Source organism: Astatotilapia calliptera, chromosome 1 (assembly GCF_900246225.1).
Source record: "Astatotilapia calliptera chromosome 1, fAstCal1.2, whole genome shotgun sequence".
Classification (NCBI taxonomy): Eukaryota; Metazoa; Chordata; class Actinopteri; order Cichliformes; family Cichlidae; genus Astatotilapia; species Astatotilapia calliptera.
The window spans coordinates 18,795,302-18,816,005 of record NC_039302.1 but is presented as its reverse complement, the minus strand read 5'-3'; the positions used below and the strand labels follow the sequence as shown (position 1 = coordinate 18,816,005).

The 20,704-nt window shown below is 39.7% G+C and overlaps 1 protein-coding gene across 3 annotated transcripts in view; it reads left to right on the top strand.

Moving 5' to 3' along the window:
* The first annotated feature begins 2,909 nt into the window (after positions 1-2,909).
* Positions 2,910-20,704, top strand: part of sbf2 (SET binding factor 2) — a 106,101-nt gene continuing 88,306 nt past the window's right edge. For 2 of the 3 annotated variants that reach the window (XM_026167769.1, XM_026167752.1), the window contains exon 1: positions 2,910-3,090. In XM_026167769.1, the coding sequence (XP_026023554.1) occupies positions 2,920-3,090 (171 nt within the window). In that variant the 5' untranslated portion in view covers positions 2,910-2,919. Of the gene's footprint in view, positions 3,091-20,453; positions 20,540-20,704 lie in introns of all 3 variants that reach the window. The other variant, XM_026167761.1, reaches the window with a different exon arrangement.

Below are 20,704 nucleotides of genomic sequence, written 5' to 3'. Positions count from 1 at the left end.
GTTTGTTTGAATTTAAGTGTGTGTATAACCAAATGGGTAGTCATTATTTATGTAAGTCAAACAGTGCACTCACTGTGCCAGTAAACGTACAACATGTTCGCGTCAGATAGCTGCTTTCTCCAGTGGGTGTTAATCACAGAAAGAAAAGAGCTTTTCCTTTGTGGCTGTAATATTTGAACTTTAGTTGTAATATTTGGACTTTAAGGTCACACGGCTATAGTTTTTGTTAATGCTCTTTTCAGTCCATCTGGCTAATTGTTTGAAGTAAAATTTAAGGAATGCTTCATCAGACTCCTTTTCAGGGCACTCCCTGATGTGCTGAACTTCCACATTAGCTTGAGAATGTACTGGATGATGAATTTGAGACGTTGAAAGAGACACTGAACATAATAAGGGATTAAATAATACATGTATTCCCAACTATAAACAGAGTATGCTCTATATTTTTGTTTGTAAGAGGCAAATATTTGACTATGGGCTTACCACAAATTTATTTAGATAAATGTGAAATGGAATTTTACAATTAACTAGAAATAAAGTTACAAAAGAACTGTCACGTGTGAACAATATTAACTCAGTGTGCCAGTGTGTGTGAGTAATCTCACCTCACTTTTCACCTTAGGAATGCAAGTTCACACAGGTGATACCAACATGTCTCATTAGTTTGAACTTTATTATATTTATATCTTTTTCATTATAACTCAAAATTTGCATGTTGCTTTTACACGAAAACACAGGAAAATGTTTTAGATTTCCACAGCGCGGAAAATCAAAACTGTCTGTGGGATTCGTGAGACAGATGCTTATTACGAGCCCCTTAGGGAGGACGAAAATAAATAAATAAATCACATAAAATTGCATAAAAAATAACCAGCTGGGGAGGCTAAGACTTTATCTCATCTCACTGAGCCACGGCTAGTGAAGATCTAGTGTGTGTCTGTATTTGAGATGAGCACAAACAGGTAATATGCACCCAAGAATGACCCTGTGTGTGAAATGCTGTAAATACCAACTTTTCTCTTTTTTTTCAGAATAGAAATTCCAGTACAGAAATTTCCACAAGGCACTGGATATGGTGTAAATTAACATTGCAGAGAAGGTCCAAGTATTTCTTTCAGTTTTGATACTTGTTTCACTTTCAATTATGGGGAAGAAAAGCTCAAACTGAATTAAAGACGATGTAACGCTTGAAATTCCCCTGTAGCGCACCAGCATCCTGTAATTCGTATATCATTATAATTAAAAACTTTCTTGAGTTTATTTATAACTCAGACAACCTCATTCTTTGGTGTCATATTTCAAACTAAAAAAAAAATACATAAATGCCAAACACATGTGTTGTAAACCAGCGAATGTTTTGCAAGCACTTTGTAATGATAATTGCCTCCAGCGGACAAATAATTCCCCTACCAGAGTTTACAACAAGAGATGGTGCAATCATGACAACAAAACTCCTCTAGTGCTTTTTGGCTCCTTATATAGCAATCTTTTGAAAGTCCTTTGTGATGTTGTCCTGGTAAGATGACCCGACAGTTTTTGTACAACCTTACAGTTTAATGCATGAGTAGGTCTGTGTGTCAGAAAAGCCGAGCAACAGTTGTCATGTTTGGGAGGAGAGGGAAAAAAAGAGGCTGTCAGTCCCCAAAGCACAAATTGCAAAGGTAAGTCATAATTATTACCTTGAAATATCCATTGTGCTGTGGGGTCTGTTTACATAATGATCATTCTTGTGTTGCGATAAACACTTTATAAAAAAGGAGTTTTAATATGTTCTGCCACAGGTTCAACTCTTTGACTACCTGTGTCCTTTTTCTAGCAGATGAACAGCACGAGGGGGAAAAAAAGAAGAAGAGAGAGGAAATTGCTTGCTGTCTTCCTGCTATTGTTGACAGCAAAGGTGGTGGTGGTGGATGCCTGTCTCTCTCACTCACATATTACTCATCGACACGTGCTACTCGGCTTGTCCTTTTCTCTTTTTTTTCATTGATACTAAATATGTTGCACAAACACGATATTTGACCCCTTTTTTTACACAAAAACAACTAAAAAAATTAATGTTACATTAAATTTGTACGTCTATGGAATAGTCCCTGCATGGGGATTTTTAATTTTTGCAGTTGGCGTTGGAGTTCGTAGCATAAAAAGTAAAAACAAATCAGAAAATTCAGTTTTAGCTTCAGACAGAGCTGACTAGTGGCCAATGTGCACTTAAGGTTAAGGGTTTGTACACACTCCACTGGTTAAGAGATGTTACATCACAATCACCATGCTAAAAAAAGAGCATAGCATGGATAATAAAACAGCATGTGGTGATATAGTAACATGGAAACTTCTGCTGACTAAAAATCTGATGCAAATATTTTACATTACTAAGTGAAAATGAGTGTGTGTGTTTCTTTTTTAATTGTTTGCATTTTAGAGCAGTTCTACTGTATATATCTTGTCTCTTCTGTTTTCCATTTATTTTATTCCTGATGTCTTTACTATTTTTTTCCTGCACGGTTGGCTGGAGCACCCACGTTGTACACGTGCAATGACACTAAAGGGCTATTCTATTCTATTCTATTCTATTCTATTCTATTCTATTCTATTCTATTCTATTTACAGAGTCTCTAGCAAATCCAAGAGTGGCCTAGATAAAATTCCCTATTAGAATTGCTTGGTTTCTTTTCTGTTATACTGCATATTACTTACAACTGTGCCATGAGCTGACTAATGCTGTGATATGAGGCCGTTCAAATAAAAATAATTTTCCTAAACTTCACACAGTTATAGCAAAATATAGTATTCTTTTGGTTTTGGTGGCTGTAGGTTTGGTTGCCCTCGATTTATAAAAAGAAACAGTGCTTGAGGGCCAAAACGAGCCTCTGCTGGAGCACAGAGCTGTATTTGTAAACTCGAGAGGGCCCACGCCCATGGATGTATCCCGCTCCTGCACGCAAGCGCAGTGACACTCCTTCTGTCAAACATGGCTGTGCTTTGGAAGAAGGAAAAATGCTGAATTGTGTTGGTAAATCTCGGGAAAAGCGGCAGACATGGCTAGATTGGCTGACTATTTTACTGTCGTGGGATACGATCAGGAGAAAGCCGGTAAGTTTGGCTCTCAGATTGAGCTGGCGGAGCTGAGGTTTATGTCCAGGCCGTCAGTCAGTGTGTGTGTGATGATGTTGATGCTAGATAGCATTGCGCTAGCTTAGCCACACGGCTACAAGGCGAGACTGGGAGATACTTTTTCTTCCTTTTTGGTTTTTACCCCCTCCTCCTCAACCAGCCACACGCTCAATCCAGCGGGCGTGTGTTTACACAGAAAGCACACGCCTGATGTTAAGTCACCAGTGGATGTTTACACACGAGGAGTTGGGATATTTGACTTGGATCAGCTGAAACTTCTCGTGGATTCAGAAAAAAAAATCTGTCACATCCTGCCCTGTTGATCGTGAACCTGTTATCAGGTCTAAGGGGCCATTCAGCCACATAAAACCAAAATCTAGCTCCTCCTTTATCATATTTGTGTGCTTACTCAAGCCAGGTCAGGATTGCTATTGGTAGCCGGTTTTGCTTCTATGTTGTGTATTCTTTTTTTGGGGGGGGGGGGGGGGGCGCGCTTGCTGTTGCACCTCAGCTGTCCTGCATGCTCTGTTTCCGGTCTGTGTTTACCCGCTGTAGCCACATTTGTCAGCGAGTTGTTGTGTTGTATTTATTTATTTATTTGCTGGAAGAATGCTGAAGTGGTTCATGATGGGCGTAACATTATACAGCTGCAACAAAAGGGCAGTGCCTGCTCTGGGCCAGTGTCCTTTTCCCTCCTCTTCCCTCTCCACTGTTGTGGGACAGGAAGCTCCTCATGCTTCCACTTACAAGCTGTACCTCAGGTCCAGCCTCGCATTCTTTTCATCCAAGACAGGAAACAGCTTTGCACACATTTCCAAGCATTCATAGATAAAGCCATGAAAACATCTTGGCATTGCACGCATTGTTCGTGCTGTGCACAGGGCATGAATGGTACTACAGTTTATCACTTCTCATGATGCACTGTTATCCTGTGAAAGTGATGCATAATGAGCTGCCTGGAGAAAGTTTAAAAAACTGATCTAATCTGCATTGAGGATATAAAAGAAAGTTTCCCGGCCACTTTTTCAATGGCATCCGTTCAGTGCCATGTGCTTTCAGAAGGGGGCTGGAGCAGCTGAATCCCCTCAGTCACCATCGCTTGCTATGCATAATAGGTAAACAGTGCTTTTCATCAGCTCTGTGCACCCCGGCGCCAACTGACAAATGAATATTTTGTGCTCCGGGGACAAAATGTTCCTGGCGTCACCCGAAGAGTCTGAATGGATTCACATTCAGATGGTCTCGCCACAAGAAGACGCAGGGGCCACGAGTTAAGTCTTTTCTTTGCCTGCCTCCTGATGATGAAGAAGTTAGCTGCAGGGAGAGAGAGGGAGCTGTAAAAAGTCCACTAGCATGAGTTGTGGCTGATTATGTCTTATCTCTGTGGAAGCCTCTCTGGGGGACAAAAATATTCCTGAAGTCCTGACTGAATTGTATTCCTATCGGGTGATGGTTTGGACACCAGTCCTGCAGGAACGCCCGTGTCTGTAAGCAGCAGAACTTGAAAATCGCACTGCCTTCTATATTTGTTAGGAAAATAAACAGATGAATTCTCCACAGCGATGACTTGAGTGAGAAGAGTGTTTTCATTGAAGGCATGCTATTCACGGTAATGTGCAGCAGCTTGTCTAGACGGCAGATTTTTCCTGGCCACCTCGCTCATTAATTCAAACCAGGGATCCCTACATGGGTCCTCATTAACCCTCCTGTTCTGTGCTGGCATTTGCTCCACTGCCCTGACCCACTTCTCATTGTTAGATTACTACGAATGGATCTGCTAGAAATAACACAGAGCCCACAATCTGTTGAGTTTTAGGCTGGCTCACAGTTTGTAGTAAAATTAGACTCCAGCTTTTAAAATAATGAATTGCTGTTGGTTATTATTGTAATAGTATGACATTAATGCTTTTAAAGTCAGGTAAGTATTTAAATTGGTGGCAGTGGAGCTTTTCTAATGCAAGCTCATGCATGCAAGTACGTAAGGCTGAAGTTGCAATACCATACACTGTATTTTTTGTTTACCATAATTCCACATGTATGCTGTTGTTTGTTACTTAGGTCTGCTTTTTGTTTTTCTTTGGAATCGCATGACCCAGTTTCAGTAACTTGCTTAAATTGCTGTTTTATTTCTTTTCTGTGTCCCCTGAGTGTCAACATAAATCCAGCTAGACTATTTGTGATATTTTCATTACCAGGCAGATGACCCAATTCATGAAATATAGTTCAGATCACACTTATTGTGCGATTGGTCCACCAGACTGAAGTGATTTAAAACAAGCAATAAAACACTGAAGTTTGGCCCCTTCTAAATCCAGAGTTTGTTGCTGTTGGTTGAACCTATAGCTGGCACACACTTTTGTCATTTACGTACCTCTGAAATATAAAAAAATTATGTGCAGTCGTCAGTCTGATAGCAAGGAATATAACCGGCAGATTCCTCTTTTAGAAATTGGACCTGAGTCTGTGTCCCTGGGGGCTAGTGTCATGAGCCATAAACCCTGGAATTATTTTCACGAATGAGTTGGAATGTGAAAGCGCCTCGTTTGAAGGATGCAGCCTGTATCGAACCCACAGTGTATCCTGGCTTTTTCCTTTTGCATTAAGGCGCTGTTTCCCTTTACTGGCAAAGGTTTATATACGGTTTGGCATGCGGTTCCCCATAAATTGCAATTTGCCAAGTGAAAAAGAGGTATCTGCCCAGCTGCTTTTCTGAAACAATTTATTGGTGGTGTATCATCACTTTTTATTGAATCAAACTGCTTTTGGAATGTGTTTCACAGACACAGAGCCCAAACTCTACGGTCTGGATTTTCGAGTTTGGACATTGGGCAACGGCTTATGTAACAAGCACAGTCCTGGAAAAAAACAAAACAAAGAAAGAAGACCTTCCATAAGAGCAAAATACTTCTATCTACTGCTATCTTTTAAAGATAGGATAATGCTATTGGTACCCTGATAGATGCAAGTCTGCAGCTTTAGATGTGTGATTATCAGGCATACTAGTAATATGAGTCCACGCAGCCATCTGTTTTTGGACTCTTCCTTGTCTGAGTTGTGGGGACAGCAGTCCAAGCAGAGCAGAGCTTTTCCAGCTAATATGTGGAGATACAGAGGCATTCCCAAGCTAGCCGAATTGGGCCTCCTCCCGCTAAGGTATCCAAGAAGCATCCTAGATGCTCAGACCTCCTAAACTGGCTCTTTTTGAGGAGTAGTGGCTCTCCAAAACATCCAAAAAACATCTTCACCTGATCACTGATAATACCCAGACACCCTTCATAGGAAGCTTATTTCTGCTTTTTGTATCCATACTGTTCAGGTCACTTGCAGCTCATTTCCATCAATGAGTTTAGAAATGTACATAAACAATTCTCATTCTCTAATTCTCATCCCTGCTGCTTGGCACTCGGCTGCAAACCTCCTCTCCTCAAGCTGGAGGTCACTGCTCAGTGAAGCCACAAGTACCACGTCATCTGCAAAATGCAAAATTTTAATTCTGAGGCCACACACTGGAAACCTTCTGCTACTGCCTGGAAAGCTCTGTGCCAGAGTCCATCCACTTGTTAGTTCAGCCTAAGAGTGACAACTCTGAGCATAGTTAGGGAGTAGTTTATAAGTTGGAAAAGCTTTGGGTTCCGCAGTATTTCCCCTCTTGGATTTTCTCTTTTAATGATGACCACAACATTACTGCACACAGAAGCTGTTTCTCTGATTACGGTGGGATCGCGGTCAGCAGAAACACATTAAGGCTGGTTTCAAGATACAGACTAGATAAGAGCATTCCTGGCAAAACAGAAGCAAAGGTTTTCTCTTTTAATTTTAAGTGGTTTTACAAGAATTATAATAATAATAGATTGCATTTATATAGTGCTTTTCGGGGCCCTCAAAGCACTGTACAATTCCACAATTCATTCACTCTCACATTCACACACTGGTGGAGGGAAGCGAGGCTGCCATATCTTGTAACCTTCCGGTTACAAGACGAACTGCCAACTATTTGAGCCACGTTGGGTTTTGTATTGTAATGTCATCAGTGGGTGTGTTGCAAAAGTTTCTTATGTTCGGTTCTATTAGGTTTACCTACATGTCTGATTAGGCAATCAGTGATGGCATGGATTCAGCCGGTTGCTGGGTTGATGAGATTCCCGTAATATCCCAAATGGGAATGATGCTCAGCTAGTTGTAAGAGTAAAATGTGGTTAGATGTAGACGTCAAATGTGTATCTCAGAGATCTCTATCAAGGATAAATGGCTGTTCCCAGCTTTAATAATAGTGCAATATAGAAGCTGTAACCTGGCAAATGGGAGAGTATTGGGGTTTGGTTTATTTCTAACAAACATAACTTCCAGTTATGCAAGAAATGCGAAGCTGCCAACTAGGGCTGCCACAAACGATTATTTTGATAGTCGACTAGTCACCGATTATTTTTGCGATTAGTCGACTAATCAGATCATCATCCATTGGACGTAAAACTACAGCTTATTGCACCAGCAGCATCTGCTCTTATATAACTATCATTAGCTTACAGCTTTAAGTGTTTAAGGTCTGTGCTAACTAAAAATAAAGACAAGATGATAGTTTATTAAATTTTAATGAAATTTGCAGATTGTTTCGGTGAAGTTTAATAAACTCCTTGCTATCTAAAATATAACAGGACACTGGAGTATATTCTGGAGCATCTCACACTTCTGATAATCAGTTGTCTGCTTGACATTTATTCAGCTGTGTAAAAACTTTAATCTCAGACAAACTGATTTACTCAGGAACAAATAAAATACAAAAAAAAAAAAAAGCCAAACAATAACATTTTAAGTTATCTATGTGACTCATATATATTTAACCTGAGGAGTGAAAGACGGCGGTGGGTTTGAAAACGATTTGCGGGGAGTCCGGTGTTCTCACGGCGCTAGTGAGCCTAGCCCCCCGGCTCGCTAACGAGCTAGTGGGTAACAGATGTCTCCGAAAACGTCGGAGCGCTTTTGAAAATATGTGGTGTCCTGATAAACTGAGCAGATATTTGAGGTTTACACAGCTACATTCTCGCCTGAAAATATGTTAAACGTTTATTTTGTGACCCGCCATTGTTGGAAACTGCGCTGGGCCGCGCTATGAATTCTGGGACACAGCTGCTTCTTCTTCTTCTTCTTCTTCTTCGGGGTTTAACAGTAGCTGACATCCTTGTACATGCAATGCTGCCATCTTCTGTTTCAGTCCGTTATTACACTCTTAAATCCTGCCACTTATTCCTGCGTCTTTTGTGATCTTACAAAGCTTCAAACGACGCGTCGACTATTAAATCAGTCGTCGACGATTTTGATAGTCGACGTAATCGTGACTAGTCGACAAATCGTGGCAGCCCTACTGCCAACTAGAAAATTTGATCTAAATTGTAACTATAAACTTAAGTATATTTGGAAAAACACAGTAAGTTGTCTTCATATCAGTATCATGGAAATTTTGGAAAAATAGTTAGATGGAAGTTTTTTTTAATAGGTCAACCAGCAATAATTCCATGCCAGTTTTTTTTCTGTCCAAAACTTCCATGAATTGACTTTTTGTTGCAACCTTTAACAAGTGTGTTTGTGCTGCCTTTTGAACCCACTTTCAAGGGAAGCACATTGGCCTTTCTTTAAAAAGGATGTCACTTTTACTGTTAAGAGTTTCAATCTTTTGTCCCCTTTTTTGCTCAGTTATTCGATCAGGTTGGAAATGCTTTATAAACAGCATATATTGCTGCTTCTCAGGTTTATCTTAATGGCTGTCTTCCTAAACTTTCGCTTAACTTTGCCATTAGACCATTTCTTGTTTTGCTTGTGTTGATCGGCACCACGTAGGGTTGTAGTTTCATCTACAGAATCACATCCTTTTTCAAGTTCGAGCACTATTTGACATGCAGTCATACATCTGTAGCTTTGTGGTTCCTTCTTGTCTTCTGTTTATGCCTGCGTAGTTAAGGAGCTTGTTAGAGACTGCATGAAATATAGAACTTTTCCTGGAGCTTTTTCTATTTGGAACAAAAACTTTCTTACCAGGAATTTGATAATAAAACAAATTAGGTTTGGAAAAAATGACGCAGGCAGTTTGTTCAGTGGGGCTGATTGACATGGGCTGTTCATTTTATCATTAAGTGCATATTATCACAAAAAAACAATGCTTTTACATTTATATTACTGTGCTATGTCTTGAGCTATCCTTTGTTTCTTTTTGCATAATCATACATGGAAATGGGTTGAGGTCACAGGCAGGGATAGCTCAGTAGGTAGAGTGGTGGCCCCATGATCGGAAGGTCGGTGGTTCGACTCCACTGAACGGCTACCCTGAGGTACCCCTGAGCAAGGTACCGTCCCTACACGCTGCTCCCCGGGCGCTGCATTGGTGGCTGCCCACTGCTTCACTGGGTGAATGGGTCAAATGCAGAGGAACTATTTCCCTACGGGGACTAACACGCACACATTACATTACATTACATATTACATTACATTACATAGGTCTGGGCTCTGGGGAGACTGATGCTATTCCACTGTCCGTTATTCATGTATGCTTTTAATGCAGTGGCGCTGTTGTTTGGGATTATTTTCATGCTACAAAATAAGCCCCTGCCAATCAGATGCTTCCAGATGGAATAGTATGCTGGTTCGAGATCTTCATGGCATTTTTCTGTATTCATAATTCAATCAATTTTGACAGGACCCCCTCCCCCCCCCAGATCAATGGCTGAAATTCAGATGACAGAGCCTCCACTGTGTTTTACAGAAGGCTGTAGAGGCTCACTGTTGTACCTCTCTCCTGACCTTCTCTGTGCAACTTGATGATCTTATAGCGTGACAAATGCAAATTTGGACTAAGAATTTCAAATGTGTCTGCTCTAATCTGATTTTCAGCCCAGTTCTTGTGTAATTACATACCCCAGCCTTTTTCCCCTTTTCCCTTTGTTATGAATGGCTTCCACTGTGATGATTTGTGTGTGAGGAACATTAGATGGGTCAACTAAAGGGCCAGATCTGGAGTATAAAGGTGGTGATACTAAATATGAACTGTTATGATTACTGCGCCTTTTTCTTATTTTCTTTGCAGAATATAAAGAAATGAAGGATGCCTTAAAGCTTTTGCACAGTACTGAGAATTCATTTATGACAGTGAATGTGCACAGGAAGGACTGAACTGAGCTATGGGTGCATAACAGTTTGGGACGAAGACACACTAGGCCTTTATTACAAACTTTGTTGCAATATTGACATAGCTTTATCTGGAAGGCATTTATTCCTGTGTAGGTGATGTTAGATTAGTAAGCTCCACTGATGTTCAGGGATGCTAATTTCATGATGTATGTGGATTATAAAGTGCTGCCATGTGTCGTTTTTCTTTGTAAGTTATGTGGTCTGTTTTGTTGTTAGTGGTAACAAACACATTGAAAATGGTGGCTGGCTCTGTGTTTCTGGAAAACTCTTTTTTTTTTTTTCCTTTGTTTTTGTTTGTTTTGTTGTTGTTGTTTTTTTATAAAAATTTGCTGAAAGTTTGAGGTTTGTGAATAATAAATTTCAAAATGGGCTTGCAGTGACTTTCTCCATTTTTCTTCTAGTTTAGTGACAAGATAATAATGGTTACCAAGGACAGGAGAATATAAATCGTCTCAACATTAATCCGCACTTCACAGTTCTTTATTTTTGTCATCTATCTTAATGAGGGGAACACAAAACAGCCAGTCGTTGAGAAGATTTATAACGATTCAAGTGTTTATTTTTATTTTTATTTTTTTTTAGAAAAGTTAATTACAGGTTACACCTTTAATATCCATCTTTTTTAATATCTGCTGTTCCAGTGTATAATTAGTTACTTGATAAAAATAAATATTTGTTTCACCTTTAACATTTGTGACACTGCTCCTGTAATCCTGAAATCCTTTTAGGTCCCTATGTAAGCAGAAAAATTAGGCTCTCCTGCACCCTGATTACCAGTCCTTGCATTTTTCATCACCAAGAGACAAAGTTTTGAGTTTATGGCTCTTGCACTGAGTAAGATGGCAGATGTGGAATTGACTCACTTCTGCTTTTACTCTTGGATTCGCTGCCTCCATTGATTGTTTTCTTTTGGGCTCCACATTTGGCAGCGCCTCGTTTGGAATTAAACTTTGTGGTGGAAAGAACCCTGACCACAATGGGGGAGTTCCTTCCTCTCCGTTGAAGTTTAAAACTGATATGTAGGGAAACTCCACTGGCTCCTGTTGCCCCAGTCACAGTGTGTTGAAAGGTGTTAAACAATTAGAGCATTGTGATTTTTGTGGTTATGCAAATTACAGTAAAGTTCATGGCAGGAACCATTTTCACTGTGACATTTTAAGGATAAATATATTGAGACAGATGAAATGGGTTGGTAGGATACAGCTCGATCCACACAAAATACTGTAAAACATTGGAATGGGTACAGTATTGATCCCAAATAAACTCAGTGTGTATGTATTGCCATTGTTATAAACAAACTAGTCTCAAGAATTATATCAACACATGTAACCGAAGGCTGTAAAAGAAATTGCACCTAATTGTTTGATGAAAGCTAGAAAAGGGAGTAATTCTTTGGATGGAACTGCCTCCACATGCACCGCCCGAATCATGAGTAAGACATTAATATAAGAGAGCAGCACAGCTTTTAGTTTTCATGAGCTGAGTGAAAGTGGAACTGGTGAGAATTTGACTGATTAGTATATTTAAATGTTTATGTAGTTTGTAGAAACCCACTGGGGACCACTTGTCTGTGGAATATCGAAACTGGTTTAAATTATTCTTTGAGATGGAAAACAAAGCTTTCAAGCTGTGAGCAGAGAGGAGGCGGACAAAACTGTAATCCACATTTGAGGAAGTTGCTGTCATGTGAAAAGCTTTCAAAGGGTCTATGCAGGTCCTGTAAGAAACTCAAGTGCTCCACGTGATTCACCATCTTGAATCACCTTTAGAAGATTTTCTGTATTACTTTATCAAGCTCTCTCTCACTGAAGTGGCCTATGCCTAACTCTCTTAAGGTGCTAACACAGCATTTCAGCAAGGTTGAGGTCTGGTTTTTTGACTGGATCATTGAAACACCTTGATCCTTTTATTTTCAGCCATTCTTTGATGCTGTGTTTGGGATCATTGTCCTGCTACATGACCTAGTTTGGGCCATGCTTTAACTGTCACACAGATGCTCTCACGTGAATCTAGAGTACTTTGGTATACAGAGGTGTTTGTGGTTGGAAACGAGCCCAAATCATCATGCCTCCATCACTGTGCTTGACAGTTGGTACGAACTGTGTGTGCTGACATGTTTGGTTTAAACCAGACATGGTGCCGTGCATTATGGCCGGGCATATCTACTTTGGTCTCGTCAGTCCAGGACATTGTTCCAAAAGTCTTGCGGTTTGTTCAGGTGCAACTTTGCAAACGTAAGCTGTGTTGTTCTTTTTTAGAGAGAAGGTCTCTCTAATCTCCATAATTATTCGGTCTGTTTCTAATTGTACTGTCATGAACTGTCATTTAACATGCTAACTGACGTCTGTGGAGGCTGTAGCTCTCGGGTTAGCACTGCACGGTCTGACCTTGGGATGAATTTACTGGGACTCCTGGGAAGATTGTGGTATTGTGTTAACACACAACTGAATACTCCACACCTGCAAACTGCCAAAACTTCTGCTTTTATAGTCACACTTGCTAATGACCAGTCAATTAAGTGCATTTGATTAGCAGCACTTGGCCGCTAGGTTAGTTTTTCACAGGAATTCACAGATTCTTGTGAAAACTTTCTTTTGCACTGACTGTAATTGTCTAAAGCTCCTCTCCTGGCTTTTGACCTGGGCATGACCTAAAGGGAATTTATCTTTTTGCATGTTTGTACTAAGCTTCCTGAGTTAGCTGTTGATCTCGGCTAATTATGACATCAACAGTTGTCTAATCTGTGGTACCCTTTCACCATGCAAATAAAACCAAAGCTCACTTCTTTGCCTATCTTGAACACAGGACATCCAGAACAAGTTAGTTTCCTGATCGTGGTCAACTTTGAGGTCAATCTGGGCCTCCGTGTACTACGATGATGATGTTACAGGAAAGATTTGGCCTTTTACAGAATTTGCATGCAAATGTTTTCATACAGGAGACCTCTATAGTAGCTGAGGATTTTAAAACAAGTTTATCTTCAGGTTAACTGTGACTGAGCATCGTCGACTGTGTTGCTATTCAGACAATGGGAGCTGCTCCCCACACTGTGACTGTTTGAATAAAGAAGATTGCTACCATAGCCATATTTCCTCACATCTGGAGACTATATTGTCAACCTAAACTCTTATGGATGGAGCAGATCCAGCAGAATGTTTGTGCTTAAACGATGATTATATATTCACTGTAATAGCTTAAAGTAAATCACGTTTTTAGGTTTATGCATGGAATTTCTCCTTATATTCGGGTAGTGATAGTAAAGTGACAGAAAGTGAATTAGCCATACCTGTGAACCCGTTCCAGAATGGTCCACCTGTGTAAGTGCCTGGGCCAAAATGAGGTTAGACGGTGACGTGCATGTTACGTAAACTGGCAGAGTCCACTGGTGGCCTTTTCCATACATGGTAAAATGAGCATCTGGCTGTATTTTATCAACAGTAACAGCAGGAAAATAAATCAGAAAGATAAATTGAGTTTTTTTTTTTCTTTTTAAGAGGAGAAACATCTGCTCTAATCAAGAAAGACTAACAACTTTTTTTTTTCACTTGTTGTTGGGACTGTGCTAAATCACGCAACTGAGTAATAAATTATTAGGTTCATTCGATCTAAGTCACATATTTCTGTGTGTGTGTGTGTGTGTGTGTGTGTGTGTGGAGAAAGACTGCATGAAACTCTGCAGAATGGCTATAGAATTTAATAATCCCTATAAAAATAATTTAGTGAACTGTGAGAAATGTATTCAAGTTAATAATAGAACAGTTAAAGCATTTTTTCATTCGTCCTGTCACAGTTTTCTGTTCAGTAAAATCGCCCATAGATTTAATCAATACCCAATGTAGAGTCAGATCCAATATCAAATCCAAAATATTGTATTTCTTGAGCTGCCCACAAAGCGATGGGGATTGCCACGGTGTTACAGCACTTCCGTGCCACCTCTTACATCTCCTCTGAGATAGCGACTTGAATCTTTTGCCCTTTGTGATTTGCATTGCAACTATTTACATTTATAGTCAGTTTTAAGCAACGTTTTAAACAATGATCATATTTTACATCAAATATTATCGTGCATGAGCTTCAGGCTGCTTACATAACACTCCGGGTCATTGACAGGGGCGCTTCAAACTAGGCAGTCGAAAAGTGATCATTTCGCCATCTGAGTGTGATGACTGTTTTCTAAATATTTCCACAGATTTCTCGAGTTTCTGCATTTACAAACAAAATACCTGTTGCAATTGTGTCAGTGACCACTGACCGCACTGACTCTAGCAAATCTAGAGTTTAGTTTAAAGGCGAGATTATACTTTCCGTGTCTGCTAGTATCCACTTTGGTCCTCGGGGCAAAAAAATTGCCTGGTTCAGATGTGCTAGCCTGTTGTGTGACTGCGTGGACTCGTCCGGGGAGAATATATATTCCAATGCACCAACTGAGCATGCGCCCCCAGGCGGTGGACTTGAAGGAGACTTCAAAGAAGTGTAAAAGGAATGACTACTCAGCCATTGAGTCTCCAGCCATTTGTGTCCAAAGTGGACTATAATCAAGGCGTAAGGATTGCTTAAGTGGCCGATTAGATTTGACCAAATGATGATCCTTTTTTTACACTTGTCAAACAAATCACTGGGCTTTTTCAAATTAGCTACAAACTACAAAGAAAGGAGTCAGTTTAAAGCTAAACATAAAGGATTTTAGGAAGACAACAAACAGGAACAGCCACGTTTTTTTCCCCCTTTCTCCTGGACACTTGGAATATTTTTGTTTTTTTATAAGCTGTTACCGTGTGCCACAAACCGTTGATAAGAGTTTGCTGGCGTCGAAGTGTCAGTTTACGAGATCTATGCTTTTAATGTTTTTTCTGGAATGTACATATCTCCTTATTAAACACTTAGTAAAGGCTGTTTCACCAATATTTAATGTTCCTAGTAAGTTAGTCCCCAAAGACATTTAAAAATTATTATTTGTATGTATCGTTTATTTCACGTTTTGTTTTTTCTGTTTGTTTGTTTTCCAGCCCTCTTGTTGGGCCATACCACACGGAGGTTGTGCTTTATTGAGCTGGAAAGGCTTGGGCATATTTAGTACATGCCAAAAACTGTAAAATAAATAAATAAACATGCGTTGATTTTGGACTGTATCTTCCCCTCGTGTCGTGCCAGCGGATGTTCAAATTAGCATGTTCGCATTCAGGCCTGGGTTCTATTATCCTCTCCAATGGGGTTCTTTATAGTTATCAGGGGGGCCATATTTGAAAGCACGGCTTGTTTTAATACGAGAGTGCAGCCTCGTGGAATGCGAGGAATTCTGTCATTTATTTTCATCTGCGGTTGAAAATTAGAACCTGGAGGACTCGAAGCATGTGATTTCAATTAGAGGAGCTGTAAAAACCTGAAGATGTAACAGTCAGGCAGACTGGTGTTCTACCAGCACAAGCCACGATATATCTGCACATGCTTTTCCGTGTAAACAACATCAGGCTTCTCTTTGTTTTTAGCCTGTAAATGGAAAACATCAATGCTTTCTAAGTTAATGACGCAAATTATTTTTGTCACTTAACTCTCTGACTTGGTATCAGTGGTACACAGCTTTCCTTGCTACGCATGCACAGTGTTTTTAAAGAACTTCGCAGGTGGGTCCTAGGGTTTTTGCCAATGAACTTCAGGGCCAATGATGACCAGAGTGATAGCCTGTACAACTTGCCAGTCAAGGCAATAGTTTGTATTTCACACCTTTGCAGTCTTTTTGAATGAATGCATGTGGGAATTTGATACATTCAGCATTTCAAAATGAGAAAAAGCAGACCGAGGGAGTTTCTGTCTGTTTGATTGATTTTTAAAAAATGAATGCTTAATGTAAATGAGTTCATGCAGGGGCTAGCTATTTCCTGCACTGCTCTGTCGTATTCTGGTATTAATCTGAGCGCGTATGAGGGGAGAGCGTGTTGCAGAGCACATGAGACGCAGACTAAGTTGTTGATCGCTGTATGTGAATGAGGCTCTTCAGCTCGCAGAGCACGTTTTACTTTCTCTTAATGCATTAAGTAGGAAATAAACATGTCTGTGGCTATCTCTCTCTCGCTCTCATGCAACAGCAGCTGGTAGATAGATAGCAGGACGTTACCTGAGTGTGAGGTTAAATCCATTCCCTAAGTGGTTCCAGTCAACTCAAACAGCACCATTGACTTAGGCAGTCTCACTGTCTTCTGCCTCCTTTTGTACATAGCTTGTGTGATGTTAGATTAAGGCTTACCCCCCACAGCCCCCACCCCATACCGTCTGTGTTGCAGGTCTCCTTCAACTTGTTGTGGCTGAAGATAATTTTTGACTCTCCCTGCATGTTTCTGAATTAATCTAAACATCTCAAGTGCCTAAAACCTTTGCGCAATACTCTGCATACAATTCCGAATCCAGGCCATCAGTCCCATTAAGGCCAAAGTGCTTCAGCATGATAAATTAGTTGCTGTCCTTTGCAGCGGTCTACATTTCATGGCGTTGCTGACAGCAGGCTTGAGGCGCTTGGTGCATGAATGCTGCAGCTGTAGGATCTCATGTCATTCCGATAATGTATTGCAGTGGGGGTTTTTTTCCCTGTTTGTTCAAGCAATTCTGCTTCCCTTGGCATATGACCTATTGCCAAACTGTGACACAGGGGCTTCATAAGCAGTCTGTTGAATAGCTTGCTGAGTCACAGCATTTTTTGGGGGTTTTTTTTGGTTTTTTTTGGGGGGGGGCTGGAAAACCTTGAAAAGAAATGGAAATTGTTGCACATCAAAATGTATTTGTATAGTGATGCAAACTGACTCTGATGGGACCAACATTATTAAAATAAATAAATAAATAAAACAAAATAAAAAAAACGAACATCACATTGTATTCAGAAAGACATAAAATAAGGATAAAGACCATAAACTCATCAGAAAAGTGCACACTGAGCTCACAGACATAATTTCTCATCTCCAGAAGCTTTGCCCATCTCTCACTTACAGTCTCTGATATCTGACTTTTGAACTCCAAATGGTGGCCGATTGGTTAATCTGTGCCGAGTATGCAGGACAGTTACAGATTCTGGTCGTGCAACAAGGTCAGTTGACACTCGGCACGCCATAAAACTGGCAGGAATCAAGGCTAGCATGCTATCGCTGACGGACAGCAGCTGGTGCGTCGAAACGTTCCAAGTGGAGCTTGTCCCAGGAGAGCAAGTATGGAGACATAAATAGATCTCTGACAGTAATTGTCTCTGAAAGGGCGTGAGTGCATTTCACGAGGAGTATGCATAGTGTTACACCCATATTTGATAGGCTGTCGTGAGCTGCTAGCCTAGCTGCAGCACAGGTACACATACAAACGCAGACTTTCGAAGAACCTCCCTGTTTATTCCTATGCTGAGCTTGACAGGTGCTGCTTATGGTTTGGTGCTCTTCCTAACAGCACTGACAGATTGTATTTACCATACGATGCTGTGCAGTGTCCTCACACATCCGAAGATGGAATATCCTCAAATCCATCCAGAAATGTCCTTGTGTGGCTTCTTGAGGGTTTTTTTTTTTTTCTTTTTTACTGTCTGAAATTAAAGTTGCAGGTTATAAATTATGTTTAAAAGGCACATGGTTTGGTTTTGATTTCCCTAACCATTGTAACTGTTTTATATGATTTTAGTGCTAGCCAATACTTACATCATGCTTTTGATTGTGGCATGTGGAATTTTTTTTGTTTTTAAATTTTTCCATGTAGTAAATTCAAAAATATTTTCAAAGTGTGTTTTAATTATCGAGATTCTACAAAAAATGTTCAGCGCCATATGTGACAGCAAAAACAACATTTTTTATTGATTGCATAAACAAAAAAACCTCTGTAGGGCTATTTATACAGTTTAGTTAAAAGGATTCCAAAAAACGAGACACATGTATTCAATTTCTGTCTGTTTCTTTCGTACTCTCCTGATAAAAGGCAATTTTCTCTTGGCCGATGAATAGAAAGGGTGTCCTAACTGTCAGAGAGTGACTAAGAGTTTAAAATAACGTGAAGATGAAGTCATGGGGTCAGGCAATACATTGTGACAAAGTGCATGTTGTGAAACAGTTTTTGGCATGTTAAGTGGGGGGAATTTTTCCCTAATTAGATAAAAGCTGCTTTTTTTTTTATTAGCCTTCAACATTGCTAAACAAGAATGCTCCAGTCATATATCAAGTCCTAAATACATATTGTTTTTGCATAAGTGAATTATTGCATCTAATTTTGGTTTTGGGGTTTTGCAAGACCCGGCCATATGGGGTCCTGGGGGAAATCGGTGAGGGAGTTATTTCAGCGGTAAAGCTCTAGATGGTCAACCTCACTAATGGGAAGTTCACTACAACTGCTATAGATCGGTATCCAGCTCTCTGTCACCACTATGTACTCTAAGTGTGGATGACATTGAATTGTACATTACATTGTACTGCATATGTATATATGCTTTCCTGCCAACATCAACAATTTCTTTAGGGAAATAACAAAAGTGAATGGCAGGGTTTATTTCAGAGGCAACATGTTTCAGATCATTCAGTAATTTCATGTATTCACTTCACAGTAATATGCATTTAAGATTAATTATGGACTTTAGCTTGGAGCAGTGGGTTTTTATAATATGAATTTAAGTGGAGACTGTCCTCACTGGACATCTTCAGTGACAAAATTACCACCTAGGGTGGTAATTTACTGATCGTAACTGGGAATTCGAGTGAGCTAACCCAGCATTTATTAACTCAAAACGGCAAAAATAAGATGTTAAAAGATGAAATTAAAAAGCTTACAAAGTTCGTTTGTAATGCTTTTAGTCTCTATAAAAGCGTGTAGAAGTTTACTGATAAATAACTTAAAGTATTCTCACACACACCATAAGCTCAGTGTTGTCTTAGTATTTGCTTGTCCATACACTATCACTGAAACAGGCCTGCTTTGTGTTAATGTTGTAATTTTCATGTCTCTCTCACACACGCATTCCTCCTTAAACATCTTGCCTTACTCAGTCTCATCAGGACTTTTTTCATTATTCTATCCACAACGAGTTTTTCACCAACTTTGCAAGAATGCATTTCAGAGTTATTGAATTGGTTTTGGTGATAATACTGCAGCGATGCTGGAAGATCATTCACAAAAAGATAGGTGGTATTCATCAACCATGATTCGATTCTTTTAGCACACCGTCTCACACCGACTCAATTTATTTGAAGCGTATCTTCAGTTAAAGCAGATAAATTGAAGGAACCGAGGAGATTTTTCTCCATGGGGTTAAATATGTTTATTTAATAAGGTAGTTTTTTTTTTTTTTTGTTGTATTTTTTTTAATTATTATTAACTGTTATCCAGAAATAAACTTAAAGAATTTACTGGTACTGTTGTGATTTTAGCCACATTTGCTGACTTGTCTAAAAAAAAAAAAAAAAAAAAAAAAAAGAGGAAATACTGAAAAACAGACAACAGTTCCAGCTCCTGAAGGGGTTGATTTGATCAAACTCGGTTTTGTTTGGCATGAATTGCTCCCCAGTTCTCTGATACATTTATCCTCATCCTTTCAACCTATTTGACTTTCACGCATAATATGTTAAATTTCTTTTAACAAATGTATTTTCTATTTTTTTTTTCAGTACGATTTTTTTTTTCAGTTCCCTTTTACAGGTAAAAATAATTCTTGTCATTAATGCTCAGCACTTTCTCACTTCCTGGCTGTTGTGACTTTCCTTAGAAATCATCAGATGATTTGGGGGTTTTTTCCAGATAAAGGAGAAACCAAGTAATGGCCTTTTTACACGTTACATCCTTTCATGCTGACTTTCATTTGTTATTTGTTGATAAAGAGAAATCTTTAAATTGAGGTATTGTTATATTACATATCAACATGTTGCTGAATTGGTTGACTTATATACATAAATACGTATACATTAATGACTTTTTTCTGTTCATTCATGGTAAATGGTAAATGGCCTGCATTTGTATAGCGCTTTTCTAGTCTCTAAGGACCCCAAAGTGCTTTACACTACATTCAGTCATTCACCCATTCACACACTGGTGATGGCAAGCTACATTGTAGCCACAGCTGCCCTGGGGCGCACTGACAGAGGCGCCTGTTTAATCTATGTTAATGCGCTAAAAGTGTTCTGTAATGACTGACCAGTCTTTGTCTTTGCTTTTACCTGCAGGTTCAGGAGAGGGATGTGGAAAGATAATTCAGCGATTTCCCAAAAAGGACTGGGAGGGAACAGCTTTTCCTCAGGGGGTGGAAATGGCAAGTCATGATACATGACACTTCTGCACTCACAACGACTCAAAATGGGCTCAAGGTTTCTAAAAGTTGTGATTATTTAGTGCCAATTTACACTCACCTGCTATTTAGCCTTAATTCTTTGTAGCATAGATGCAACAAGGGGGTGAAAACATGGCTCAGAAATTC